This window comes from Pipistrellus kuhlii, unplaced genomic scaffold (genome assembly GCF_014108245.1).
Source record: "Pipistrellus kuhlii isolate mPipKuh1 unplaced genomic scaffold, mPipKuh1.p scaffold_m20_p_14, whole genome shotgun sequence".
Taxonomy (NCBI): Eukaryota; Metazoa; Chordata; class Mammalia; order Chiroptera; family Vespertilionidae; genus Pipistrellus; species Pipistrellus kuhlii.
The window spans coordinates 8920185-8945166 of NW_023425449.1; the positions used below are offsets into that span (position 1 = coordinate 8920185).

Below are 24982 nucleotides of genomic sequence, written 5' to 3' on the forward strand. Positions count from 1 at the left end.
TATCTATTGACAACAATTTAGTCCAACAAAAATCATTTTCAAAGCATTCACTATCTATGTGTATCAGGCACCACATCAGAAGTCCCAGGTGTAAAAAATGAATAGGACAGTTTCTGCCCTCAAGGAACTAAATGTAATGAGAGAGAAATAAATCACTGGGGAACAAAGAGATATTCGGAAAGCAAGGGAATAACAAAGCGTCATAGAAACCCAAATAAAAGAGGATATCCCAGCACGTGGGGGGAAAGGATTAAGAGAAAGTTTCTAAGATGTTAGCAGGGCTTTAACGGGGCCCTGGCAGGGCAGTTCCGTTGGTTCAAATGTCGTCCAGATGTACCAAGGCTGTGGGTTTGATACCAGGTGAGGACCCATACAAGAAGCAACCAATGAATGGATGAATGAGTGCAACAACAAATCTCTCCCTCCCTACTTCCCTCCAAAATAAATAAATAAGTAAATAAGTACGTTAGAAAGTAAATGTTTAAATAAATTTAAAAAAACAAACAAACAAACAAAAACACAAAGTAGAATGAAGAGAATGTTAGCAAGACCAGTGAGGAGAACATTTTATGCAAAAAAAAAAAAAAAAAAAAAAAAAAAGCACAAAGAAGACTGGCATGTTTGGAATATAGAGCTTAGAATAACTAGATTATATATGATACGTTGGAACTAAAATCTTTATTAACGGTATTAATACCTGGCACAATCTCAGAAGCATACCACTTTGGGAAAAAAAATAATTCACATGGCAGAATTTTTTTTAATTAAAGTTAATAACTAATACATTTGCTAATAGTTCATTCCTTTTAACAGATCAAAACTAGTTCAATTTTAGCTATGACATCTACATGAAAAACTTAGCTATAATACAGACATGAAATAATACTGCCATCAAAACCTTTATCTTTCAATAGAAAAATAAGCATAAAACCTACAATATGACTTATAAAGAAGGCTTATTAGCTACCATTTGTTGAGTGTTCACTGAGCTACAATGTGCACTAATTGGAAGGAGACGAGTCTGGAAGCAGAGAGAACAACCAGGAATTGTTGCAATATTTGGGGTAAGAGACAAATATCAGAGAAGTATGAACTATAGTAGGAGCATGAGGAATGGAGAGAGTGATCAAAAGATACTGAGAAGTAAGGCTCCTTAAGACATGATTGAGGAAGAGGAAGAAGTAAAGTACTTCCAGAATCTGGCTTAGGTCACCGAGAGGAAAAGGGGACAGTTCCTTGGGGAGAATGAAACTGAGGTGTCCGGTAAGCAGGAATTTTTGGTAGGCAGCTATATAGGTTGATCTGGAGCTCAAAAATAAGCCGGCTAGCAAAACAGGATCTGTAAATTACCAGCCCACATGTAGTATTTGAAGCCATAAAAAGTGAACAAAATCTCTCAAGGAAATTACTAAAGGAAAAGGGAAGAATGAGGATGATGACTCTGCTTTTGGAACTGACAAACCTTCAGAAGAAAAGAAATTCAAAACCAAAGGATGGATACATCTCCTAATCAATTGTTAGTAATACAATTGTCAGAAGTTTCATTGTATTTGTAAAAGTGATATTAAACTTATTAATAATCAAAGTGGAATTGAGTTGCATGAAAATGAAAGGTGATGTATAAATATAAGATATTATCAAGGACCTTAAGACAAAGACTGATTAAAATCTCATGTAAATACAAATAATAACCTAGTGTGGAGGAATATTTTTATTTTAAACATATAGGTAATTTGGATTTTAACTGTACTTTCTTTAAAAGTGAATTTCAACCTGAATAATCTGGATATTTCCTCCAGCTTTACATTTAGTCTCTGTGTGAAAAAAAGTGAACATTCAATTCAAAGATTAATATTGCTTTATATAATTTACATGCATATTCCTTATGGCAGACTCAATTTACATATGCAGTAAGGAATACACTAACCCCGTGGTCGGCAAATTGAGGCTCTCGAGCCACATGCGACTCTTTGGCCTCTTGAGTGTGGCTCTTCCACAAAATACCACACCTGGGCGAGTCTATTTTGAAATAGTGGCGTTAGAAGAAGTTTAAGTTTAAAAATGTAGCTCCCAAAAGAAATTTCAATCGTTTTATTGTTGATATTTGGCTCTGTTGACTTATATATTGGGTGTGACTAATTAAATAAGAAATCTAATACCATAAAAATTATTGCAAAACACTTCTGTAGCACTCACTATGTGCCAAGTATTCATCTAAGTGTTTTATATAAAATTAATTTCACCTTCACCAATAAGCTGTGAGATAAGTACTACTATTATTTCTATTTATAGATGCAGAAACTAAGGCAGAGATTAGGCATCTTGGACAAGTCATGGGATTCAAACTTACACTCACTTCAGAACTTGTGCTGATGCGGCTCCAGCACAAGCTAACAAGGTGAAAATGTATCCCCTTATGCTCAGTTTAATACATTATTTTGCCTCCTTCCACAATACTAATATTCATGAGGAGATATAAAGTTTCCTAAGATTCTACAGGTTGGACTGTTCCTCAGTCACTACATTGTCCCGGCACATCAATGGGAGTAAACAATTCTCTCTCTCTTCCTTTTAAATTCTATAGCTATTTTCTAATAATCTCACACATTCTGGCTTATTCAGTTTAAAGGCTTAAAATTAAGGGTGGACCTAATGAAAGCTCTTACTTAATAATAGTCCTATAAATTATAGAATTCTGAGTTTTCCTAACTTTGTTCCTCAAATTCCTATAAATATAGTTTCCTAAAACAGTGGTGTCCTCAACACTCCCATGGTGTGTAAATGTGGGAAAAGTTAAAAACCAAAGCTTAACACACAATATGCTAGATACAGTAACATCAGAGAACTAATGACGCTTCTTTATCACTTCTTAAAAGTTGTTTAAGCGGTACATTATTTGGCTATATAAATGTACTTTTCAGGGACTTCAAGAATTCATGAGTAAACAAGGATTCATTTAAAAATCATAAAATGTTGCCGAAACCGGTTTGGCTCAATGGATAGAACAGTCGGCTTGGGAACTGAAAGGTCCTGGGTTCGATTCCAGTCAAGGGCAGGTACCTTGGTTGCGGGCATATCCCCAGTATGGGGTGTGCAAGAGGCAACTGATCGATGACTCTCTCTCATCGATGTTTCTAACTCTCTATCTCTCTCCCTTCCTCTCTGTACAAAATCAATAAAATATATTTTTAAATAAATAAATAAAAATCATAAAATGTTAAACTCAAAAAAAAAACCCACACCATATAAATTAGTTAGATGAATGCTTTCATTTGACAGATTTTAACACAGAAGCACTAAGACAGGATGTGACACATCAAACATAAGTCACACAATACCATGGCAGAAACTAAACCTGGTTCTACTAATTTTCTCAACAAATGCCACCCCCTTCGGAAGGCTGTCCAATTTTCCCTCAGTATACCAGGCTGTAGAAATCCTCTGAGGTCTGAAAGAAAATTCATACGATTCTCTCGCCTTGGATGCAGGGGGAATGACTGCATGCTGCACGAGCACACTAGCTATTGATTGTAAACACAGTGACTTAAAAATTTTTTTAAAAAGGAAAGGAACTACCTACAATATTGAAAAACTACTCTCACCATTATTTTCTCTCTCAATGTGCCATTTAAATATTACTCATTAAAACCACTCATATAAATGACTCATTTACAAAGAAGCATTTCCATCCTTACCATCTGGTGTACTGAAAACACATGTACCAATATATTTTAAAGGACTCACTTAGGCAGCCCTTTTATAATCATTATAAAGTTATCATTCATTCTGCTTCAAATCTGATCATTCATGATAGAAAAATCTCATGTTACATTTATAAATTTAACAATACAATTCTGAAAACTGTATGTTCTTTATATCTCAAAATTAGATTAACCATTAAGCAGATGGTAACATATTTTGGCACCAAAAAGGAAAGGAAACAAAAACTTAATGTTGCCACACATTGAAGCTTAAAATTAGCCTCATTTTAAATTATCATAATGAGTTTCCTACTACAGTCATCATTTTATGATTACAAAATAATTTCTCCTTTATAAAGTCATCATTTTTAAATCTGGCTAACTATATAGCTCTGAAGTGGGTATCATCTTAAAAGGCAATCAATGGAAGCAATATTCCATAAAGTCTCATATTGGAATTTCTATATGTCTCATACCCCATTTTATCTTCTTTGCATCCAAAATACATTCCAAAAAAAAAACAATTAATTTTTAAGGATGGCTCCACATCTAAGAGCCTCAACATTATAACAAGATTATTTGATCTTGATTCTTAAAAGGATACTAACCTAATTTTTAAATAGCTTTATAATTACATTTGTAAGCCATAAAATATTGGTATTCCCATTATTCTACTACATTAAAATAGTGTAACCAAGTTTAACTGGGCTTAGTCTGTTAGGGCTATGAAAAATCAAAGGCATGCATTCAGCACCTTCTGGAAGCTGAAGCCTTCTCTCACTGCTTCAGGCAGCTGGATAGAAAGTGAACCCAACACTCCTTTCACTCAGAACACAGACACCTTTATACCTGTCGCTCAAAGGGACGCTACCCCGAGTAAATGATGACACTCTTATGACAGGTTTCTTACTTCGATGAACATGTAGAAAAACTAATTTAAAAATCCAGGTTATCTTTCTCAAGCGAAACTCCAAACTATTTTTTATGTTTTACTCCCCTGACACGTTCCTCAGATCAAGAGAAAAAAAACATGAGAAAAGTGGGACGCATTCCTTCTCCTATTAACCATCTCCTTCAGACTAATCCACAACGTACAGAATTTTATAGTAGATTAAATTGCAACAGATCTTCAAGGGGTATTCCAATGTTTCACTGTACTTTTTATGGACATAAAGGGGCCTGTGTTGGAAATCAAGAAATGTATTTTCAAGCAAATTGTAATCAGAGGTCACGAGGGACTTCTGCTTCTGACTAAATGGCGTAGCATTTCTCCACCTACTTCAAACAAACAACAGCAAAACAAAAACAAAACAAAAAAAACCCACAGACAAAATACATGAAAGAATGGTTTACAATAAATTGTATATAAAACAACAAAAGACAGTGATGGATGGAAAACTAGCAAGATAAACTCTACAATTGTCCCAGCTTACTACTTTGAAGGACTTTTCAGGTAGCCGAAGAGGACAGAGGAACTAAGTGCAGCTTAGCAGACATCCTGACTTGAATGGATTAAAACGGAGAGCCTGAGGAAGGCAACACAGCCAGATGTCACAGGACAAGTTACCAGAGAAAAGAAAGCTACAACCGAGAGACCTGCAGAGGGCCCTTTAAGAAGTCAGCCGAGTAAAGATCACGTGAGCATGCACGTGAGAAAACACCTAGCAGTGGGAATGGGGTGGACTCATTTAAGAGGATGAAAAAGAACAGTGGATGTTCCCACCAGCGAGACTGGAAAAATTCCTAATTCATGGGGCATTTGTTAAAGCATTCACGAAAGCCTTATCTTAGAAGAGAATAATCAGTGCTGAGCACTGCTCCATACCCATCTAACAAATCATAAGAGAAATACACAAAAGTGTCCAAGGTTTCCACATAGATACATCCCAGACAAAGTTAAAGAAGAGTTATAGAAACACAAACACATCCAGCACCCAACCAAGTAAAATTTACAATGCCTGGCATCCAACGTAAGATAGCAAGCATGCAGAGTCAGGAAAACCCACAATGTAATGGAAATAATCAAAACCAATGCAAAACTGACAGAGATGCTAGAGTTAGCAAAGGAGAACATCAATAGAATTAAGTATATTCTATATGTTCAAAAAGTTAAGTAGATCATGAAAGATATAAAGAAAGCCCCAAACTGAAATTCTAGATATAAAAACTAAAATGTCTAAGATGAAAAATATACTACATGGTAACATAAAGTTTGAAATTGTTGGAGAAAAGATTAGAAAGCTTGAAGGCACAGCAATACAGAATTTCAGAGAGGAAGGGAGAGGGAGAGAGAGACACATCAATGATGAGGGAATCATTGATTGGCTGCCTCCTGCATGCCCCCTACTGGAGATCAAGCCCAAAACCCAGGCATGTGCCTTTGACCGGAATCAAACCTGGGGTCCTTCAGTCCACAGGCTGATGCTCTATCTGCTGAGCCAAACCAGCTAGGGTGCTAAGATAATCCTTAATAGTGAAAGATAATGCTTTCCCCCTATGATCAAGAACAAGATAGGATATGTCTTTTGATACTTCAATGTCTGTGAATCTGGAGCAGAGTGGAGGAGGTCAATGGGAGGGAGAAAAGAGATATCTATAATTCTTTCAATAACCAAGTTTTTTTTTTTTTAAAGATACATTTTTAAAAATGGTAGGATAGCCGAAACTGGTTTGGCTCAGTGGTAAAGCGTCGGTCTGCGGACTGAAAGGTCCCAGGTTCGATTCCAGTCAAGGGCATGTACCTTGGTTGCGGGCACATCCCCAGTGGGGGGGTTGCAAGAAGCAGCTGGTCGATGTTTCTCTCTCATCGACGTTTCTAACTCTCTATCCCTCTCAATTCCTCTCTGTGTAAAATCAATAAAAATATATATTTTTTAAAATGGTAGGATATGTCTGCTCTCACCACTTCTATTCAGAATTATACTGGCATTCCTAGCCCATAGAACTAGTCAAGAAAAAAGAAATATAATCAGTAAAACAGAAATAAAATCAGTAAATTAGTATAATTTTTCAAATCAGTGAAAAATTAATAGAAAAAAAAACAATGAGGGGAAAAAAAACAATGAGAAAAGGGGAGCAACGAGAAAATGGATAAAACGAAATCACACAGGGGAACAAAATTACCACTATTATATCTATGTAATTAGAGATTTCAGCTTCCTATTTTAAAGCCATATAAACGAAGAACTGGTTGATAAGATACTAGTGAGGAGATAATTTTTTTAAAAAAAAACTGTTTTTGCTGGCTTTGACAAACATTCTTCGGGTAGCATTAACACTTTTCTAAAGTGGATGGAAAAACTCCAAAAATCTAGTGTAAGTGTGAAAAACATCCTTCACATTTCTTCTTGAAATTCCACAGTCTAATGTTTATCACATTAATGTCAAGACAAAAATAAAAAGGTGAGGTAGCTTGAAAAGCTTTCAAATTATGAAACACAGAATCTCAAAGCTCAAAGCAGCCTCTTCCTCTCAGAAGGAAGGGTGTATGTGCAAACTTTATAAACTTGGGTGGGCAACGGAAAAGCTAGTCAGTTCTGTGGCTTCAAGAAGGAACTTTAAATGCAGTACCATCTCACACCTGTCAGAATGGCCAACATCAACAAGTCAACAAACGACAAGTGTTGGCGAGGTTGCGGAGAAAAAGGAACCCTCATGCACTGCTGGTGGGAATGCAGACTGGTGCAACCACTGTGGAGAACAGTGTGGAGTTTCCTCAAAAAACTGAAAATGGAACTCCCATTTGACCCACTAATCCCACTTCTAGGAATATATCCCAAGAAACTAGAAACACCAATCAGAAAGGATATATGCACCCCTATGTTCATAGCAGCACAATCTACAATAGCCAGAATTTGGAAACAGCCTAGGTGCCCGTCAGCAGATGATTGGATCCAAAAACTATGGTACATCTACATAATGGAGTACTATGCTGCCATAAAAAGAAGGAATTCTCATCATTTGCAGCAACCTGGATGGAATTGGAGAACATCATGCTGAGTGAAATAAGCCAATCAATGAAAGAGAAACACCACATGACCTCACTCATTTGTGGATGATAAAGAACATTATAAACTGATGAACCAAAAGATAGATATAGAGACAGTATATCAACAAGTAGACTGTCAAATTACAGCGGGGAGGGGAGGAAGATCTGGGAGAGATAATAGATCAACCGAAGGACTTTTATAGATGCATATAAGTACAACCAATGGACACAAAACTCTGGGGAGGGAGGGGATGTGTGGGAGGGAAGGAGGGAGGCAAAAAAAAAAAAATCAATAAAATATATTAAAAAGAAAAAAGAAAAAAAGAAGGAACTTTAGTCTCCCTAGATCTGAGTTTTCTGTTCTTAAGAAATAAAGGCATTAGATCTCTAGATTCTATTCATCATCTTAGAGAGCGTAGGATTCCAGTATTTCAAACAAAATCATAAGCTAAAGGACAAAGAAAATGGAGCAAATATATTTTTTACTCAAAAAGTTTTAATTTTTTTAACTAAAACGAAGGCCCTGGCTAATCTGAATACCAATGTCAGTTGTCTTCTGCACTTGCGCACAATAAGCTTAACTGTAGGAGCATGATTGCGTATGATTTCATCTCTGTACCTTGTTTGAGCGTAAAGACACTCGGCCTCCGCAACGAGCGCAGAACTTGGTTTGGCAATACGAACAGTTATGGCCACATCCGTCCGCAAACTTGGTTTTGTGGCAGATGCCACAGGTGGGAGCGTCTCCCTTCTGCTCCTGCTGCTGCTGCGATTCTTCTCCCATCTTCTTCACCTGCTCCTTATACATTTCGAACTGCTGATGAAGCTTTCTGCAAAGAAAGCAAGTGAGGAAAAATCAGTTTCCTGATGGTCTCAAAACGAAAACTACCACTACAATCTGTGGACAGAATTTCATATTAAAAAAAAAAAAAAAAATCCATAGAGTTCTAGCTGGTTTGGCTCAGTGGATAGAGCAATGGGCCTGCAGACTGAAAGGTCCCAGGTTCGATTCCACTCAAGAGCACATGTCCAGATTGCGGGCTTGATCCCCAGTAAGGAGCATGCAGGAAGCAGCCAATCAATGATTCTCTCTCATCATTGACATTTCTCTCTCTCTCTCTCTCCCTCTCTCTCTCTCTCTCTCTCTCTCTCTTCCTCTCTCTCTCTCTCTCTCTCTTCCTCTCCCTTCCTCTCTGAAAGCAATAAAAATAAATTTTTAAAAATCCATAGAGTCAGAATAAAAGTTCAATTTTCTGATAATGGAATAACATCTTACATGGCATATCATATCATAAGTGTTGCAACTAATTCTGCCTTCTGATATACATATTAATGTAAGGCCCAATTAATTCAATATGTGTCTATGGAGATATTTCTTCTATTATAATTTTAAATTTCTACCTGTTATTTGCAATATATTTTCAACCATACAGTCTAAAATATTTATAATATTATTTTGCAAAGCTTAATTTCAAAATAAAGGCAGTTAATTTGACTTACACAGTGAAACCAAAACTTATGAAATTCAAGTCATTCAGACAAGATCTGAATTGGAGTGATCCTAAGACTCCAGACAGCGGGGAATGCGCTGGATGAGTGGTCTCACTAATTGTTTAAATCTGTTCGGCCGTCTGGACATTAGTTGGCTATAAAAATACTGTGAGATATTAGGATCCTAAAAAAAAAAATAAGATGGGGCAAATAAAAGGCCACGTTTTACTTTAAAAAAAATAAAATAAAATAAAAGGAAAGAATAAGAAAAAATATTTCTAGGAAAAGGTATTATTTACTCCAGTAAAAAATAAATAGCGATAGCCCTCCTTATGAGGCTCAGTGCTCGAGCGTCGACCTATGAACCAGGCAGTCACAGTTCAATTTCCAGTGAGGACACATGCCAGGGTGGGGGGTTGGGGGGCGGGCGGGGTGTGGGGTCAGTTCTATCCCCATTAGGGTAGCTGACCAATGAGTCTCTCTCATCACTGATGTTTCTCTCTCTCTCTCTCTCTCTCTCTCTCTCTCTCTCTCTCTCTCTCTCTCTCTCTCTCCCTCTCCCTCTCCCTCTCCCTCTCCCTCTCCCTTCCACTCTGAAATCAATAAAAATATATTTTAAAAATAACAAATAGGGATATAACTTTCATTTCCACTGTTTTTATAAGGAAAATTGAAAATGTGTTAAAACTACCATCAGTTCCGTTTAGGGTTTACAAAACTATAAATAACGTCACTCCCATTCTAAAATTAACCAGAGGCTACAAAATCACCACTTTCCTTGAGCCCATCAGAGAACTGAGAAGCAAACATAGGAGTTTAAATCCAAAGAGTAACAAGGGCACCTTTCACCTTTCACCTCTGGCACAGCACAGGAGTGAAAGGTAGCCACCGGCTAGGCAGGCAAGAGGAAATCAGCGAAAACTTTAACAAATCATTAACGGCCAAGTGTGGGTTAGCATGACAATCTGGAACAGTTAGGGGTAAGTTCACACTCACAGGCCCTTTGCCACGGGCTCCCGCTGCTTACTCATGAGTGACACTGGGAGCAGAGCATATTACCCAAGAGTCCTTTAGGGGTGCAGGTAGGTGAGTGTAGAAGAGAGGACTAGGTGCTTCTGGGCGCTCCCGCACCCATCCTCATTAAGCACAAGGCCACAGTAACCCACTGCTAACGGAATCTGAAGACCGCGGTGCCCGGAAGGTCATGATAGAACAACAGCGCCCAAACCTGTGTGAACTCCTGGCTTGCCTGGTGATTTAACCCCCACCATGTATGGTCTGACAGAACAGGCATGCCCACGTAAAGCATAAACACAATTCAAACCCATGACATGCTGTGAGAATTTCAACCTTCTTTGTATGGAGATTCCATTTTCCCAGGACCCTTAAATGGTCCATCCTTCCTTCTTCTGATTCATGATGGCAATCTGTCACATACTAAGCTTCCACATGTGCCGAGGCCTACGTATGGGCCCTGTATTCCATTTCGCTGGTTTTGTGTTTGTTCCTACACCAGAACAACACTGTCAGAGCCGAACTCCAAACGCAATGAAAGGCCTGAAAGATCTTAGTACGTCAACTTGAATATATAACCTTCCAATGACGTAAATCAGAAGTCAGCTAGCGTTTTCTGTAAAGGTGCAGAAATAGATATTTTCGGCCCTGTGGACACCTGTCGCAACTACTCAAACCTGCTGGTGGGTTGTGAGGGCAGTCATAGGAAACAGGCAAACAAATGGGGTTGGTGGTATTCCAATAAACCTTTATTTATAGAAAAAGGCAGCAGGCAGGATTTGAACCACAGGCCATATTCTGCAAATCAATCCTTGGTATAAATAAAAGAGTCAAAGATATACTTAATTTAAAACTTTCATTACAAATGAATGTTTAAAAGGCATACCAGAAGGAAAAAAAAAAAAACAGAAAAAAAAATTAAAATAAAAAACACACAATAATTTGGAAAAACGGCTTTATCCCCTTTTTTATTTCTACATCAATGTCTCCATCATCACTAAAGCAACTCACTGAACTCAGTGTTTTCCAAAATAAATTTTCTCTACTTTCGAGTTCTTTGAGAAAAGTAAACTTTCAATCCATTAATTCGTGGTAATCCTGCTTTTATACCCAGCCACATGAGTTTCTGTTGCTGTTATTTCTCATTTATCTGATAGGTATGTGCTTTCATGATCTCCATAAACTAATAATACACATTACTACTTTTGTACAATAATCTTTAAAGGTTCGTTTACTACAACTTCCAGCACCAACCACTGAGAATTTCTAAATTGATGCTAAATTTCTTTATCTCCCTTTTCACAGGTTCCATCAGGTAAGGTATAAGATATACATTCCCAGTGGAGTTCTAAAGCCAGATAATATCAAACCCTACATATACTAAGTTTTTGTCAATACATATTTTTATAAAGTTTAATTTATAAGCCAGACATAGTAAGAGGTTAAGAACAATAACTAATAATAAAACAATCATAGCACACCGCAGTAAAAGTTATATGAATACCCCCCCTCTCCTCCAGTAATTATTATATTTTTTAGTCAAAACCTATTCCTGAATCTGTGTTACCACGCCTTACGTACAGTAAATGGCTTGGAGTCACTCATCTCGGGCGACCCCTCACTAAAGTCTTCCCATAGGTCAATGCTTTCTGATACAACATGGGAAGATATTTCATAGATAGATAGATAGATAGATAGATATAGATATATATAGATATATAGATATATATATTAATTTCAGAGAGGAAGGGAGAGGGAGAAAAAGATAAAACATCAATGATGAAAGAGAATCATTGACCGGCTGCCTCCTGCATCCCTCCCTCCCCCTTACTGAGGATTAAACCTGGCAACATATTTTCTGTGCGTGTCTTCCACCCACAGATTTGATGAGTTTTGTGTCTTAACTAGTAAACATTTATCACACAGTGTAGCCAATAACTTTTTCAGTTTGAAGTGCAACAGCAAAGCCAACATAAATTTCTTTTTCCTTCTTCACAAGTTAACAGATTTGTTCTTACCACAAATCTTAGCAACCTCAAGATATGATTTTTTTTTTTTTCTTTCCTTACTAAATCTAGAACTTCCACACTTTCACTTTAAAGAAGCACTTTTTGGCTTCTCTTTAGCAATCCAAATTGCCAACATATACTTTTTTTTTTAATATGCTTTTTAAAATTGATTTTGAGAAAGAGAGTAAGGGAGAGGAATAGACAGAAACATCGATGAGAGAAAAAGATCATGGATCACCTGCCTCCCGAAAACCCTCTACTAGGGATCAAGCCAGCAACCTAAGTGTGTGCCCTGACCGGAAATCGAACCAGGTCCCTCTTGGTTCACGGGTCAATGCTTAACCACTGTACCACACTGCTGGGCTAGCATCAATACTCTTGAACTCTGTTAAGTAAATAAGGGTTACTTGAACACCGGCACTGATCTTCTATAACTAAGATGGTAACATACACAGCATAGGTACACTGGACAGAAATGACTCACATCCTGGAGAGGACAGAGTGAATAGCATGAGACTTCATCACACCATTCAAAATGGTACTCAATTTAAAACTTATGACTTTATTTCTAGAATTTTCCACTTTAATATTTCTAGAATTTTCCACTTAATATTTTCAGACCAGGAAGCAAAAACTTGGATAAGGAGGACAACTATAATCTCAATAAGTGTAGGTATGATTATTTGAGGGGTTTTTTTCTCTTCTCCAAGAAGTACTTTGTAAATCAAACTAAAGAAATTGAGGATTTCTCGGAATAAGATAGATTTTACAAACACTAAAAAGAAAGCCATCCATATCTTTTCATTACAGGGATGATTTCAGAAAAATAAAGAGCAACATATATTCCAGAATATATAGTACTTTGGCTTTGCAACTTGTTTCACAATTGCATTACAAACTGATTGGAGCAGTCAAGCACCAATAAGAAACACATAGCTTATAACAAAACGTGTTTGTCCATATCATCCTCAATCTTCAGAAAAAGAAAAAGTAAAAATTTTTAAGTAAAATTAACTATTCTCAAAGACCCTTCAGTTTCCATGCCATTAGCCTTCAAAACAATAAAATCAACCCTTTGAATGTCCATCAACTCTCCCTTATCCTAAATAATAAAAGGGTAATATGCAGAACAACCAGTCGCTATGACACGCACTGACCACCAGGGGGCAGGCGCTGAATGCAGGAGCTGCCCCCTGGTGGTCAGTGCACGCCCCCACTCAGCCACAAGCTGGGCTGACCACTGGCAAGCATGGTGGTGGTGGCAGGAGTCCCTCCCGCCACCATGGCAGCACTAAGGAGGTCCAGGGTGTCCCACTGCAGCTTAGGAGTGGGCCTAAGCCACAGCCAGACATCCCCTAAGGGCTCCCAGACTGCTAAAGGGTGCAGGCCGGGCTGAGGGACCTCCTCCGCCCTCCCCAGTGCACAAATGTCATGCACCAGGCCTCTGGTCAATAAACAATAGACCAGATTTCAGAAAAATCTGGTGCATTTAGGATTTTCACTTCTAATCCTAGATGCAGCTATCACAAGTTAACATGATTACAAGTACAGAATGGAATCCATGATACACCCAGTCTTAGGGTATCATCAACCGGTACAATCAGTCTTTCCAAAACTACGGTCAAAAACCTAAATGTTTAGTCTTCTGGAAAAGATAGGAGGAAAAAACTACCCCGAGTCTTAATGGAAAAAACAGCAAGGCCCTAATAACAATGAGCACGTCAGTGAAAGCCTCCAAAGGTTGATTCATGTGTCACCACTGAAAAGACGCAGTGCTGCCTAGCCCACTGGAACTCTGCTTCATCAGTCTGTTTTCAATAGGAGTGTCTTGAGAATTTGGAGAGAAGCAGCTAACCTATTACTCCGTGTCAAGCCGAGGACAAACCAAAGGAGACAGCTTCCACCTAAGAACAGAAGCATGCTTTCCGGTATCTCTGCTTCTCCTTTCAAAAATGATTGTTTACGGTTTCTCTTTTTTTTTTTTTTTACTGTACTCTGACATAGCTGATGATCAACTAATGGTTTCTCAGTATGCCCTAAGTCTCTTTCCATTGTTATCACGTTTTTCATCTATTCGTCTTTCACTGTTACCTAAGATAGTGTCTCCCTGAAATTTCCGACTACCTTTACTATGTTCCCTGAAAGAAAGAAAAAATTACAACAAACGTCTTTCCTTCTGAAAAACACTTATGTATTCAAATGCTCTTTATATTATTAAACCTAATCTTCCGTCTTATAAAATTAGACTTGGATGCCAAGTGGTTACAACAGTTTCAGTAGAAACGTCGGTACCGGGAGTTAGGGCTAATACTGGAGAGATCCTTGCGAGAGTAGCATTCTTTTGGCAAATCATCATCTTCCTCATCTTCCGGCATCCTGAAATTTCCATCTCCTTGCAATGAGAGAGAACCAAATGTGAAATAACTGTAATAGATGTTACTACTGCTCGTGATTCACAGTCGCCACTCTTCGTGAGCACACGGAGGAACTTTTCAGAGGTCCTTGCAGTTAGTTAAGAGCCCTGTGACAAGGCTTGGGCAATGATCTGTGAGCAAAAGTGGCTCACGTCACTTCCTGCTTCATACAATTAAGAATAAGGGTGAGTACTCCATTCTCTCTCTTTCTCTGATGCGGCCACCCTAGTGGTTATGTGCTTCAGCTGGCTTACGAACAACGTGGGAAGCAGCTTAGGTCTCTGGGTTGCCACTTGAAAGAGAAGCGTTCTATATTTTAAAAATAAAATCAGAGGTATGGAAGGGGAGTGGACTGACGATTCTCAGGGAAAAGGGGAGTGAGGGTGCGGGAAGAGACTGAACAAAAACTGTGCACCTATGAATGAGAACAATGGGGGATGGGGAAAGGACAGAGGGTGGAGTGGGAACCTGGTGAAGGGGAGCAATTGAGGGGGGGAAGAGGATCACATTTGTAATAATCTGAACAATAAAGATTTATTTAAAAAAAAAAATAAGTCTATCTACCCATATAAAAGCCTACGTGACCATTATGACCAGATGACTGGACGACCGGACAACTGGCAGGTAGTGATGACACACACTGACCACCAGTGGGAAGACACTCGATGCAGGATCTGCCCCCTGGTGGCCAGTGCACTCTCATAGCCAACCTCCCATGGTCCCTTTCCCCCCTCCACCATCCCCCACTGGCCAGCCCCCATTGGGCCAGATCACCAGCCAGGCCGAGGAACCCCGACCTGTGCACGAATTTCATACACCAGGCCTCTAGGTATATCATAAAAAGATAAAACATGTAAATCAGTTGTAAGGAAATATTTATTGAGTTCCTATTACATCAGGCATTCTGTTAGATACCACCCGGTCTGGACTTCAACTAGCTTTATATACAGCAACGGCTCTGATTTTAGAACTACATAGCAACTATTAATTTTATAACATAGTTTTACTTCACAACATAGTTTTACTTCAATTGAAACTGAAAAAGTGACTACTTCACAACATAGTTTTACTTCAATTGAAACTAAAAAAGTGACATAATTTTAAATAAAATGCATACAAGTTAACAAAAAATGGATGAGGAGATAACTAAACCAAAAGATGTTTAGCTGAAACCGGTTTGGCTCAGTGGATAGAGCGTCTGCCTGCAGACTGAAAGGTCCCAGGTTCAATTCTGGTCAAGGGCATGTACCTTAGTTGCGGGCACGTCCCCAGTGGGAGGTGTGCAGGAGGCAGCTGGTTGATCGATGTCTCTCTCTCATTGATGTTTCTAACTCTCTATTCCTCTCCCTTCCACTCTGTAAAAAATCAATAAAATATATATATTTTTTAAAAAATATGTTTATCTTTTAGTTTGCACTTATATAGAAAAAGTGAATGTTTTTCTATTTCATCTTAAGGACCCTAGTAGTCATTCTCATTCTCTTCTGGAGTTCATGTCCTTTTCAATCTGCCCATTCCTACAACCAAAACATCTTCTCGGTAAACATGACTCCTACTTTAAAAAGTGCAGAGGCTGGATAGTAAGAGCATTTCTGAGTAAAATGGATGTTTTCATGGGGAAACTGGAATTTAAATATGCGCCATCTCTTTCACATTCTCAGAGTTACTTCCAAACCACAACATAAATAATATGACTTGTACAACATTAAAAAGATATGTGTGAACAACTTCTTAAAGAATAAATAAAATAAATGGAATGGGCTTTTTTTTTTTTTATGTTTCAGGTCAGCGTGAGAAGAAATTGCTGCTTTCCCAAATTATGGTAGATGTAATTTGAAATATTCAATGAAAAGAAGACTCAGGAATCAGATAAGTAGGTAAACACTATATGTTCTAACACCTTTGGAGCACATTTAAAAACTAAGACGTTATACAATAATGAAAACCGCTTCATCTTTTTTTAAAAGAATCTCTCCAGAACTATTTAACCGCAGATTGCATTTGGGAATTAATAACTCTTGTAAGGTGACCAGACATCCCGCTTTTGGCAGGACAGTCCCTGATTTTTAACGATCTGTCCCACTTCCCAAGGCGTTTTAAGACAGCCCTGATTTTTCCAAAAATCTTAGTTTGGGGATAAAACATACTTTGAAATATATTGCATGATTAGAGAAAGATATTTTGTTGGATAAATACATTTGACATTATTTAAACTAAAGCTGGGGGGGGGGGGGGAGTTACCTCTTTGTTTTTACTTCCCTATAAGTCATCCTCGCATTCTTTTTGGATTTCTAGGGGATCATTAAAGGGGATAAAGTACCAAAACTCACAACCTAACAGCTTTCATCTCTAGGGGATAATATTCCGAGGGCAGTTTTTTAATATATACTCCTGAGTATGTTTTGCTATCAGAGATAAGATTTAGTCTATGCAGATCAGCTTACTTACGTCTGGGGCTCCTTCTCATTTTGCTGTTTTTGCTGGGGCTGAAGGACGTTATTTACCAGCTCAGTGATCCCACTAAAGGGAAACCACCTGTTTGAATAAGCAAATAATGTGACTGAATAACCAGAGGAACAACAAGGCAGGCCCCATGTTTTCTTTACCCATACTAATAAAAGGACACAGGCACAGAAGCTGCAGCCAATGGAAATGGGAGCTCCAGCTGTCCCCCGGCCAGTCAGAGGTAGGGCAGTTCAGATTGAACACTTAACCAGACCACAAGCAAGGCAGCAAAAAACCGCATCCAGTCGGTGTGTGGATGAAGTAAGAAACTGCAGGCAGCTGTCTCACAAGCCAGAGAGGCGGGAAGCAGAGGACACACCAGCTGCAGCCTCTCCAGTATTAGTGTGAGCTAATACCATCCAGGGTGCAGGCAGCAGAAGATGGCAGAGGTACAGAAGTCAAGCCCACTGCACTCTCAGTACGTTTACTTACTGTGTCGGTTGTGGTTTGTGTTCTTCTTTGGCCCTAAAAAGATAAGTTTGCACAACTGAGTGCACTGTGCTAGGCAGGCATTTCCATCTACAGATTTGTGGTCGTATTAAAAAAAAAAAAAGAAAAGAAAAGAAAAGAAAACTGAGGTTTGTCACATGGAAAAGCTTAGTGCTTTGCGATATATTGGAATCATCCATTTGAATTAATTTGGAACGAAAAAAAACACACACACGGAAGTTGAAGCATTTGTTCTTAATAGAGGACTAATATTAAAATGCTGCTGCTGTTCTAATGATTTCGAAATGTAGTCCTCACGTTTTCTGCATGTTTTATTGATGTCGGTGCTTTTAAAGTGATTTTTTGTAAGGTACCACATTTAACACAGTTACATTTGCTTTCCTGAAGATAAATGGATTTCCTCTTTATTTTTAAAATCTCTTCATTAATGCAAATTGAAGGCATACAATTTTAAATGAAACGGAAGGTTCTATAAATGCATTTTTAATGCCTTACAAATTACTGTACTTACTACTTACAGGGGGCAGTTAAAGGAACTGAGGAGAGGGGAATATATCCAATCTACCTACACATAGCTACTAAAATAAGTACATATATTACATGTAAAATATTCATAAGCTAAAGTAAATTATTCATGCAACCATAACAAACTAAAAACGCATTTCAACAATAACCAACCCAGTGCTTCACGGAAATAGCACTGGGTGCCTAGAGGGGAGAGGAAGATCGGCCACAAGAGCAGAGATGCTTCTGAAACAGCCTTCCCACACTCTGCTTAGGACTGGTCCCAAGAGGCAGACTAGGACTCAGCTGTGAATGATCTTTCACTTTCCCAAAGGAAGACTAAGCATTGGTAACTAAAACTGGACACCAATAGCTAGGATGTTCTTTAGAAAGTTATATTAATACTCTGAATTAAATCACATTTATTTTCTTTTCCAGCATGTTCTTCTTTTTTAACACTATAAGCAATACATCTTTGTGTCCCAATGAATAAATGTTACTAGTAATTATGTATCTCTGTATTGATTTAAAAAAAAATCCTCTGTAGTCTCCATACACTTCAAAAAACCTAAAGCCATATCATTTAGTATGTATACAATTATAGAATTAATTAGTATAAAAGGTTATATTTAACACTAAATATCATATTTAGCAAACAAACACAAGCAAACTATTGACATTGGATTCTATCTAGAAAAGTTATCATTGTATTCCTTTGAGAATAAAACAAAAAAAATTCTTAACATTTTAAAACAAATGACAAAGAAAGAGTATAATACCAGCTCATCAAACTAGAGAACAATTCAAGATTATCCTTCACCAAATAACACGTATGTCAAAGGAAAACAAATACTGCCCTGGCTGGTTTGGCTCAGTGGAGAGAGCGTCAGTCTGTAGACTGAGTGGTCCCGAGTTCGATTCTGGTCAGGGGCATGTGCCTTGGTTGCGGGCACATCCCAAGTGGGGGTTTGCAGGAGGCAGCTGATAGACATTTCTATGTTTCTAGCTCTATCCCTCTCTCTTCCTCTCTGTAAAAAAATCAATAAAATATGTATTTAAAAAAAAAAAGAAAAACAAATATTGAAATAAATGTATAAATTAGAAATATTTATTTTTTTTTAATTTTACTCTGAAAGGAATTGTGTTCTTAATTAATGACAAAAAGTTTATATCATAAATAGATACTAATCCACAAATCAGTTTCTCATTTCAAATATTGACTTGAAAAAAGTTTAATAGATGTAAAAATTTTAATTACCAATTCAGAAATTATTTCTGGGATTTGTAGAATATTTATATATGAGATATGTGTCGGACATTTTTATCAGCTTCCCAAATATGTATCATAATATGGCACTACAAACATTTATCCTGTCTTTAAATACAATCACAAGTATAAAATTATTCCCTGTTTTACCAACATTTTAAATAAAATCAAACCTGAAAGTATCTGACCATATTGAGATAATAACTTAGGAACTGGTAATATGAAGAAGTAATTATGTATTTCTTTGACATTACACTAGCATTATTAGCAATGACCTTCTACATTTCTGCATTTCAAAAAAGGGAGATGTCCAGTTTCCAGGCTGATATATGAAGACCTTGGAAATCTTTACTCCTATCCTTACAAGAAAAAAAAAAAAAAAAAGCTGAACAAACTGAAAATCAGTAATTCTTAAAGCCATAAGAATATAGGTTCACAGGGCAAAGGGCTGCCTTAAAAGCTAGAGAAACAGACGAGCAGAGAATCAGAACTGACCAGGAAGACAGGTCCGGGATGGAAGCCCACTTCTGGAGCCACATCTGCAGGAACACCTTTAACTGGAACGGCCCGGTTGTCGTAGACTCGTAAACTAGATGGGACTTTTAAAATTCCAAGGGATCCCAGTCTTGGGCACTTCCATACATTTTACTTTCAAGAGCCCTACCAGTTGCTCACAGAAAGAGCACATAAACATCTCCTCCCACACCCAGCAGGTGGGAGGGGAATGACCTCTTTGAAACACTCCCAGGGCTCTCTACTCTCCTACCAATCCTAGAATCAACAGAGACTAACCAACAGGGTTTGACCAAAACCAAACCAGCCAAGTAAGGTAACTACCCAATAACATGTCCCTCTAACCTTCAATGTGGGAGAAGGGAAATACCAAACTACAAACGAAGTGTTATATATGTACACCTGAAACCTATACAATTTGATTAACCAATGTCGCCCCAATAAATTCAATTTATAAATAAAGAAAATAATACAGTAGTTAATAAATAATAATTCAAGAACAAACTCTGTTTCACATACACGTATAAGCCTACTTTTGCCCCATGTTGTATATGGTGTAAGGTTGATCAAATATTTTAGCAATTTATTATTGTCTACTCTGTAAAAACTGTTTATTTAAAAAATAAAACAAATGACATATTTAACGTCCGGATATAAGAAATCCAAAAAATGTAAATTGCCATCAGGTATTTTTTGAACTATCATTAATTTCTAGAGAGTTACAGATTTCGTAAAAATATAAAAATTACTCACAAAGAAGAAGGTCATTACTTTTTACAACTAAGAAAATCATGGCTGCAACCGGTTTGGCTTAGTGGATAGAGCGTCGGTCTGCGGACTGAAGGGTCCCAGGTTCAATTCTGGTCAAGGGCATGTACATTGGTTGTGGGCACATCCCCGGTGGGAGGTGTGCAGGAGGCAGCTGATCAATGTTTCTCTCTCATCGATGTTTCTAACTCTCTATCCCTCTCCCTTCCTCTCTGTAAAAAATCAATAAAAAATATATTTTTTTTAAAAGAAAGAAAATCACGTAAATCATTAAACTAGTTTCCCATGGTAGCTTCCATGAATTAACAGCTCAATGAACAAGGCAACAAAATCAATCCACCTTAGAAAGGCATCTTTATCTGATCAAATAAATATATTCAATGACAGAAGCATACACATTTTGAAATTCCTTTGCATCATCACTATAAATAATATAGTCTTCAACCAGAAGATATGTTGAGGTATCTGGAGATTAGCTCTAAGTTGTTATTTTTAATGCAAAAGATTAAAAAACTCATAAAAATATTATTAGTATATCTTGCCAAAACCAGTTTGGCTCAGTGGATAGAGCGTCGGTCTGCAGACTGAAAGGTCCCAGGTTCGATTCCAGTCCAGGGCATGTACATTGGTTGCGGGCACATCCCCGGTAGGGGGTGTGCAGGAGGCAGCTGGTCGATGTTTCTAGCTCTCTATCTATCTCCCTTCCTCTCTGTAAAAAATCAATAAAATATATTTTTAAAAAATATTATTAGTATATCTATTAGAGTGGCAAGATTCTGGGAAGTTTTATTCTTCCTATATTTTCCAAATCTTCTGTAATGTAATTACAGTTTTTCATAATTAAATATATAAAATATTTTTAAGATACCATCTGATTTAAAAAAGAAGAAACTACCTAGTGTACTCCATGCTTATAGGCAGTTTAAAGATTAAACAATCTTTCACATCCTATATAATAAAAACCTAATATGCTAAATGTTCAGGTGTCTGGTTAGCCATTCAACTAATCAAAGCGTAATATGCTAATGACATTCTAAGGCAGCTCAAGCACTCGCTATGGTGTGCCCTGGCCACCAGGGAGCAGACAATTGACCAGTTGACCAATTGTTATGATGTGCACTGACCACCAGAGGGCAGATGCTCCAACCAGAAGGTAAGCTTATTGCCGGGGTCTGGCCAAGCAGGACTGAGCGAGATAGGCCAGACACCCCCTGGAGCCCTCCCACAGTCCCTCCCTGGATGGCCAACCTCCCGTCTCTCTCCCTGGCCCAATCCTGCACTGCCCTGGCCTGTGCCCTCTTACAAACCAGGCTGAGGCCCACCCCACCCCTGCCCCAAGTGCATGAATTTTGTGCACCAGGCCTCTAGTATAGATATAAAATCCATTTTTAAAGTCCCAAAAAAAGGAGGGGATTTATTTTAGCAACATCTATTCAGTGACACAAGTTCATTCTGTCCTCGTCACAATAACTCAGCGTTGCTCAAAGAATAGAAATAAACCTTATGTATACTTTCTCTGATCCTCTGATATCCTTTGGCAGTTCTCTGTGGGTGTCATTAGAGGAGAAGTGCTGATGACATTGGGGCATGGATCTTGTTTAGGAAACCTAATTTGTTCTGTCTTCTCTTCTCTGCTACCAAAACGGAGCACTGTCCACAGGCAGCGGGCCAAGCGGCCAGGGGAACTGCTCAAGTCACGCAGGCATTTGCACCCGTCGAAAACACTTTATATCCTCTGATGATAAAATTACTTGAAACATAAAGAAAGGAAGTAGCCGTAATAAATCATGCTGGCATAGCGCAGGCTATTTATTCTGAACAGGATGGTTGACAAAGGAACCTGCTGTCACAACATATGAGAGAACTCAAAATAATGAGGCTTTTGAAAAAAAACAACAACAACAAAAAAAACAACGTACTAGTAAAAGGAATAAAGAAAGACACGGTATCCGTATTCCATCTTCAAGACACTCTCAAAGAAAATGAGGATGAAGGATTTGATGGGACACATTGGAGGTTAAGAAACATGATCTCCCAATATACCAGTAATTGTATATGGAATACGTATAGACGTTGAGGTCAGGAGACTGGGGTTCACTGTTTTGCAAGTTACTTAACTATTTTATTTCCATTTCCACTTCACAGAGTGGTCATCAGGATTAAAGAAAGTAATGGATGAGAATACATGGCATATGATTTATTACTCTCTGAACTGCCCCATGTTTGGAATGTTATAAAAACACGTAGTGCAATGAGTGGCACATGATGGGCTCCCAATCAATGTGGATTCACATCTTCGTGGCAGTCATGAATATTGAACCAGAGGTGGTTTTCTACCTTAAAAACAAAAAAGAAGAAGAAACTAGATAGAGGAGGTCACCAAATGTGGACCTCTACCTCCACGCAGATTTATCCTATAACATAAACATAGTGCCCAAGGGTATAGAAACGAACTTTCTCAAAGCCTAAAAGAATCATAAACAGAAAAACAATGACCAAGTAAACACAGAATAGACAAAGTTATGGCTAATTGCAAATTCAACCAGCTTCTAAGAACACCTATATTTTAAAAAATGGCTAAAACTTACAAAGCCGAGGTGGCTCCGGCAAACAAAAGTCAGAGAAGATCAACCACAGGACTTATATGCATTCATATAAGAATAACCAAAGGATGCAAAACATTGGAGGTGAGAGCATGTATGGGAGTGGGGGGTGGGGGGGCGTGATGGTAAGATATGTACACATATAATACCTTAACTTGAAAAACAAATCTCAGAGAAGAGGTTTTTCACAAATCAGTGGAAGGAAAAACAGGGGGTGTGTGGTTGATGTTGTCATAGAAACTAACTCACCATAGGGGGAAAGTGAAATTATATTCTTTTTTTTAAAAAATATATTTTATTGATTTTTTTTTTTTACCAAGAGGAAGGGAGAGAGACAGAGAGCTAGAAACGTCGATGAGAGAGAAACATTGACCAGCTGCCTCTTGCACACCCCCTACCGGGGATGTGCCCGCAACCAAGGTACATGCCCTTGACCGGAATCAAATCCAACGTAGACCAACGCTCTACCACTGAGCCAAACCGGCTTCGGCTGTGAAATTATATTCTTAACATCGGGGTTCAGAATTTTTATTTCTGTAAAGGGCCATCTAATAAATATTTTATGTTTTTTCAGGCTATTTAGTCTCTGTTGCAACTATTCAACTCTGTCATTTTAGCACAAAAACAGCCAGCCATAGACAATACACAAACAAATGAACATGGCTGAGTTCCAATAGCTTTATTTATAAACACCGAAAACAGAATTTCATATCATTTTCACGTATCACAAAGTATGGTTATTCTCCACAGTTTTGTTTTTTTAAACCATTTAAAATTATCAAACCATTTGTAGCTCACAAGCTGCACAAAAATTCGGCCAGATTTGAGACAGATATGAACTGTGGGTTTATAGTTTGACAAACCCTGCTTCACACTATAAATAAAAAAAGAAAAGAAAAGAGAGTACTAAATGTGAAAGATAAAACTAACATAAGAAAATAAAGAAGAACATCTTACTGATACCTTAGAATGAAGTAAGGTTTCTAACATCACACTGAGGCTAAAAAACAGTGTGCATTTGACCACATTAAAATTAAAAATGTCTGTTTAATGAACGACAACATAGGGCACCTATCATAACAGACAGGTAAGACAGTGGGAGAAGATTCTGCAAAATTAAAAAGGCTTAATGTCTAGACTACTCAAAGAATCCCTACAAATCAACAAGAAAAAAAAAGGAATCCAATTATATTGAATACTGATTAATGCAATTTTAAATAACAATGGGAAGACTGTAGTCATAGAATAGCATAAAGGTTGACATAATTCTTTACCTAAGTAAGAAAGTACCTTAAAGTTTATAAAATGCTATCCCATACATTAACTCATTTAATCTTCACAACATGTAAAGATGGAATTGTTTTTGAATAAAACCCAATCTAATATATTGAGAACCAAAGTTCATATAGTTCAAACTAGAGGTCTGGTGCACCAATTCATGCACAGGTAGGGCCCCTCAGCCTGGCCAGAAATCGGGGCCAATAGGGGCTGTCTCATCCAGTCCTGATAGGGGCCTGGTGCCCTGGGAGGGGGGGGGGGGAAGAAGGAACCATGGGAGGTTGGTCAGCCACGGGAGGTTGGCTGTGGGAGTGCACTGACCATCAGGGGTGCATTAAGCATCTGCCCCCTGGTGGTCAGTGCATTGTCATAGCGACCGGTCTCCCAGTTGTTTGGTCGACCAGTTGTAATGGTCACTTAGGCCTAGATAGATAGATAGATAGATAGATAGATAGATAGATTATATCTCCAAGATCA

The 24982-nt window shown here is 38.0% G+C and overlaps 1 protein-coding gene across 3 annotated transcripts in view; it reads right to left on the minus strand.

The window, feature by feature from the left end:
- Window positions 1-24982, minus strand: part of LOC123650974 (regulating synaptic membrane exocytosis protein 2-like) — a 72476-nt gene that overhangs the window by 15481 nt on the left and 32013 nt on the right. For 2 of the 3 annotated variants that reach the window (XM_045581341.1, XM_045581340.1), the window contains exons 2-4: window positions 17555-17587; window positions 17066-17152; window positions 8309-8519 (exon numbers count right to left, since the gene is read on the minus strand). In XM_045581341.1, coding sequence (XP_045437297.1) covers window positions 8309-8519; window positions 17066-17152; window positions 17555-17587 — 331 coding nt within the window. The remainder of the gene's footprint in view (window positions 1-8308; window positions 8520-17065; window positions 17153-17554; window positions 17588-24982) is intronic. The other variant, XM_045581342.1, reaches the window with a different exon arrangement.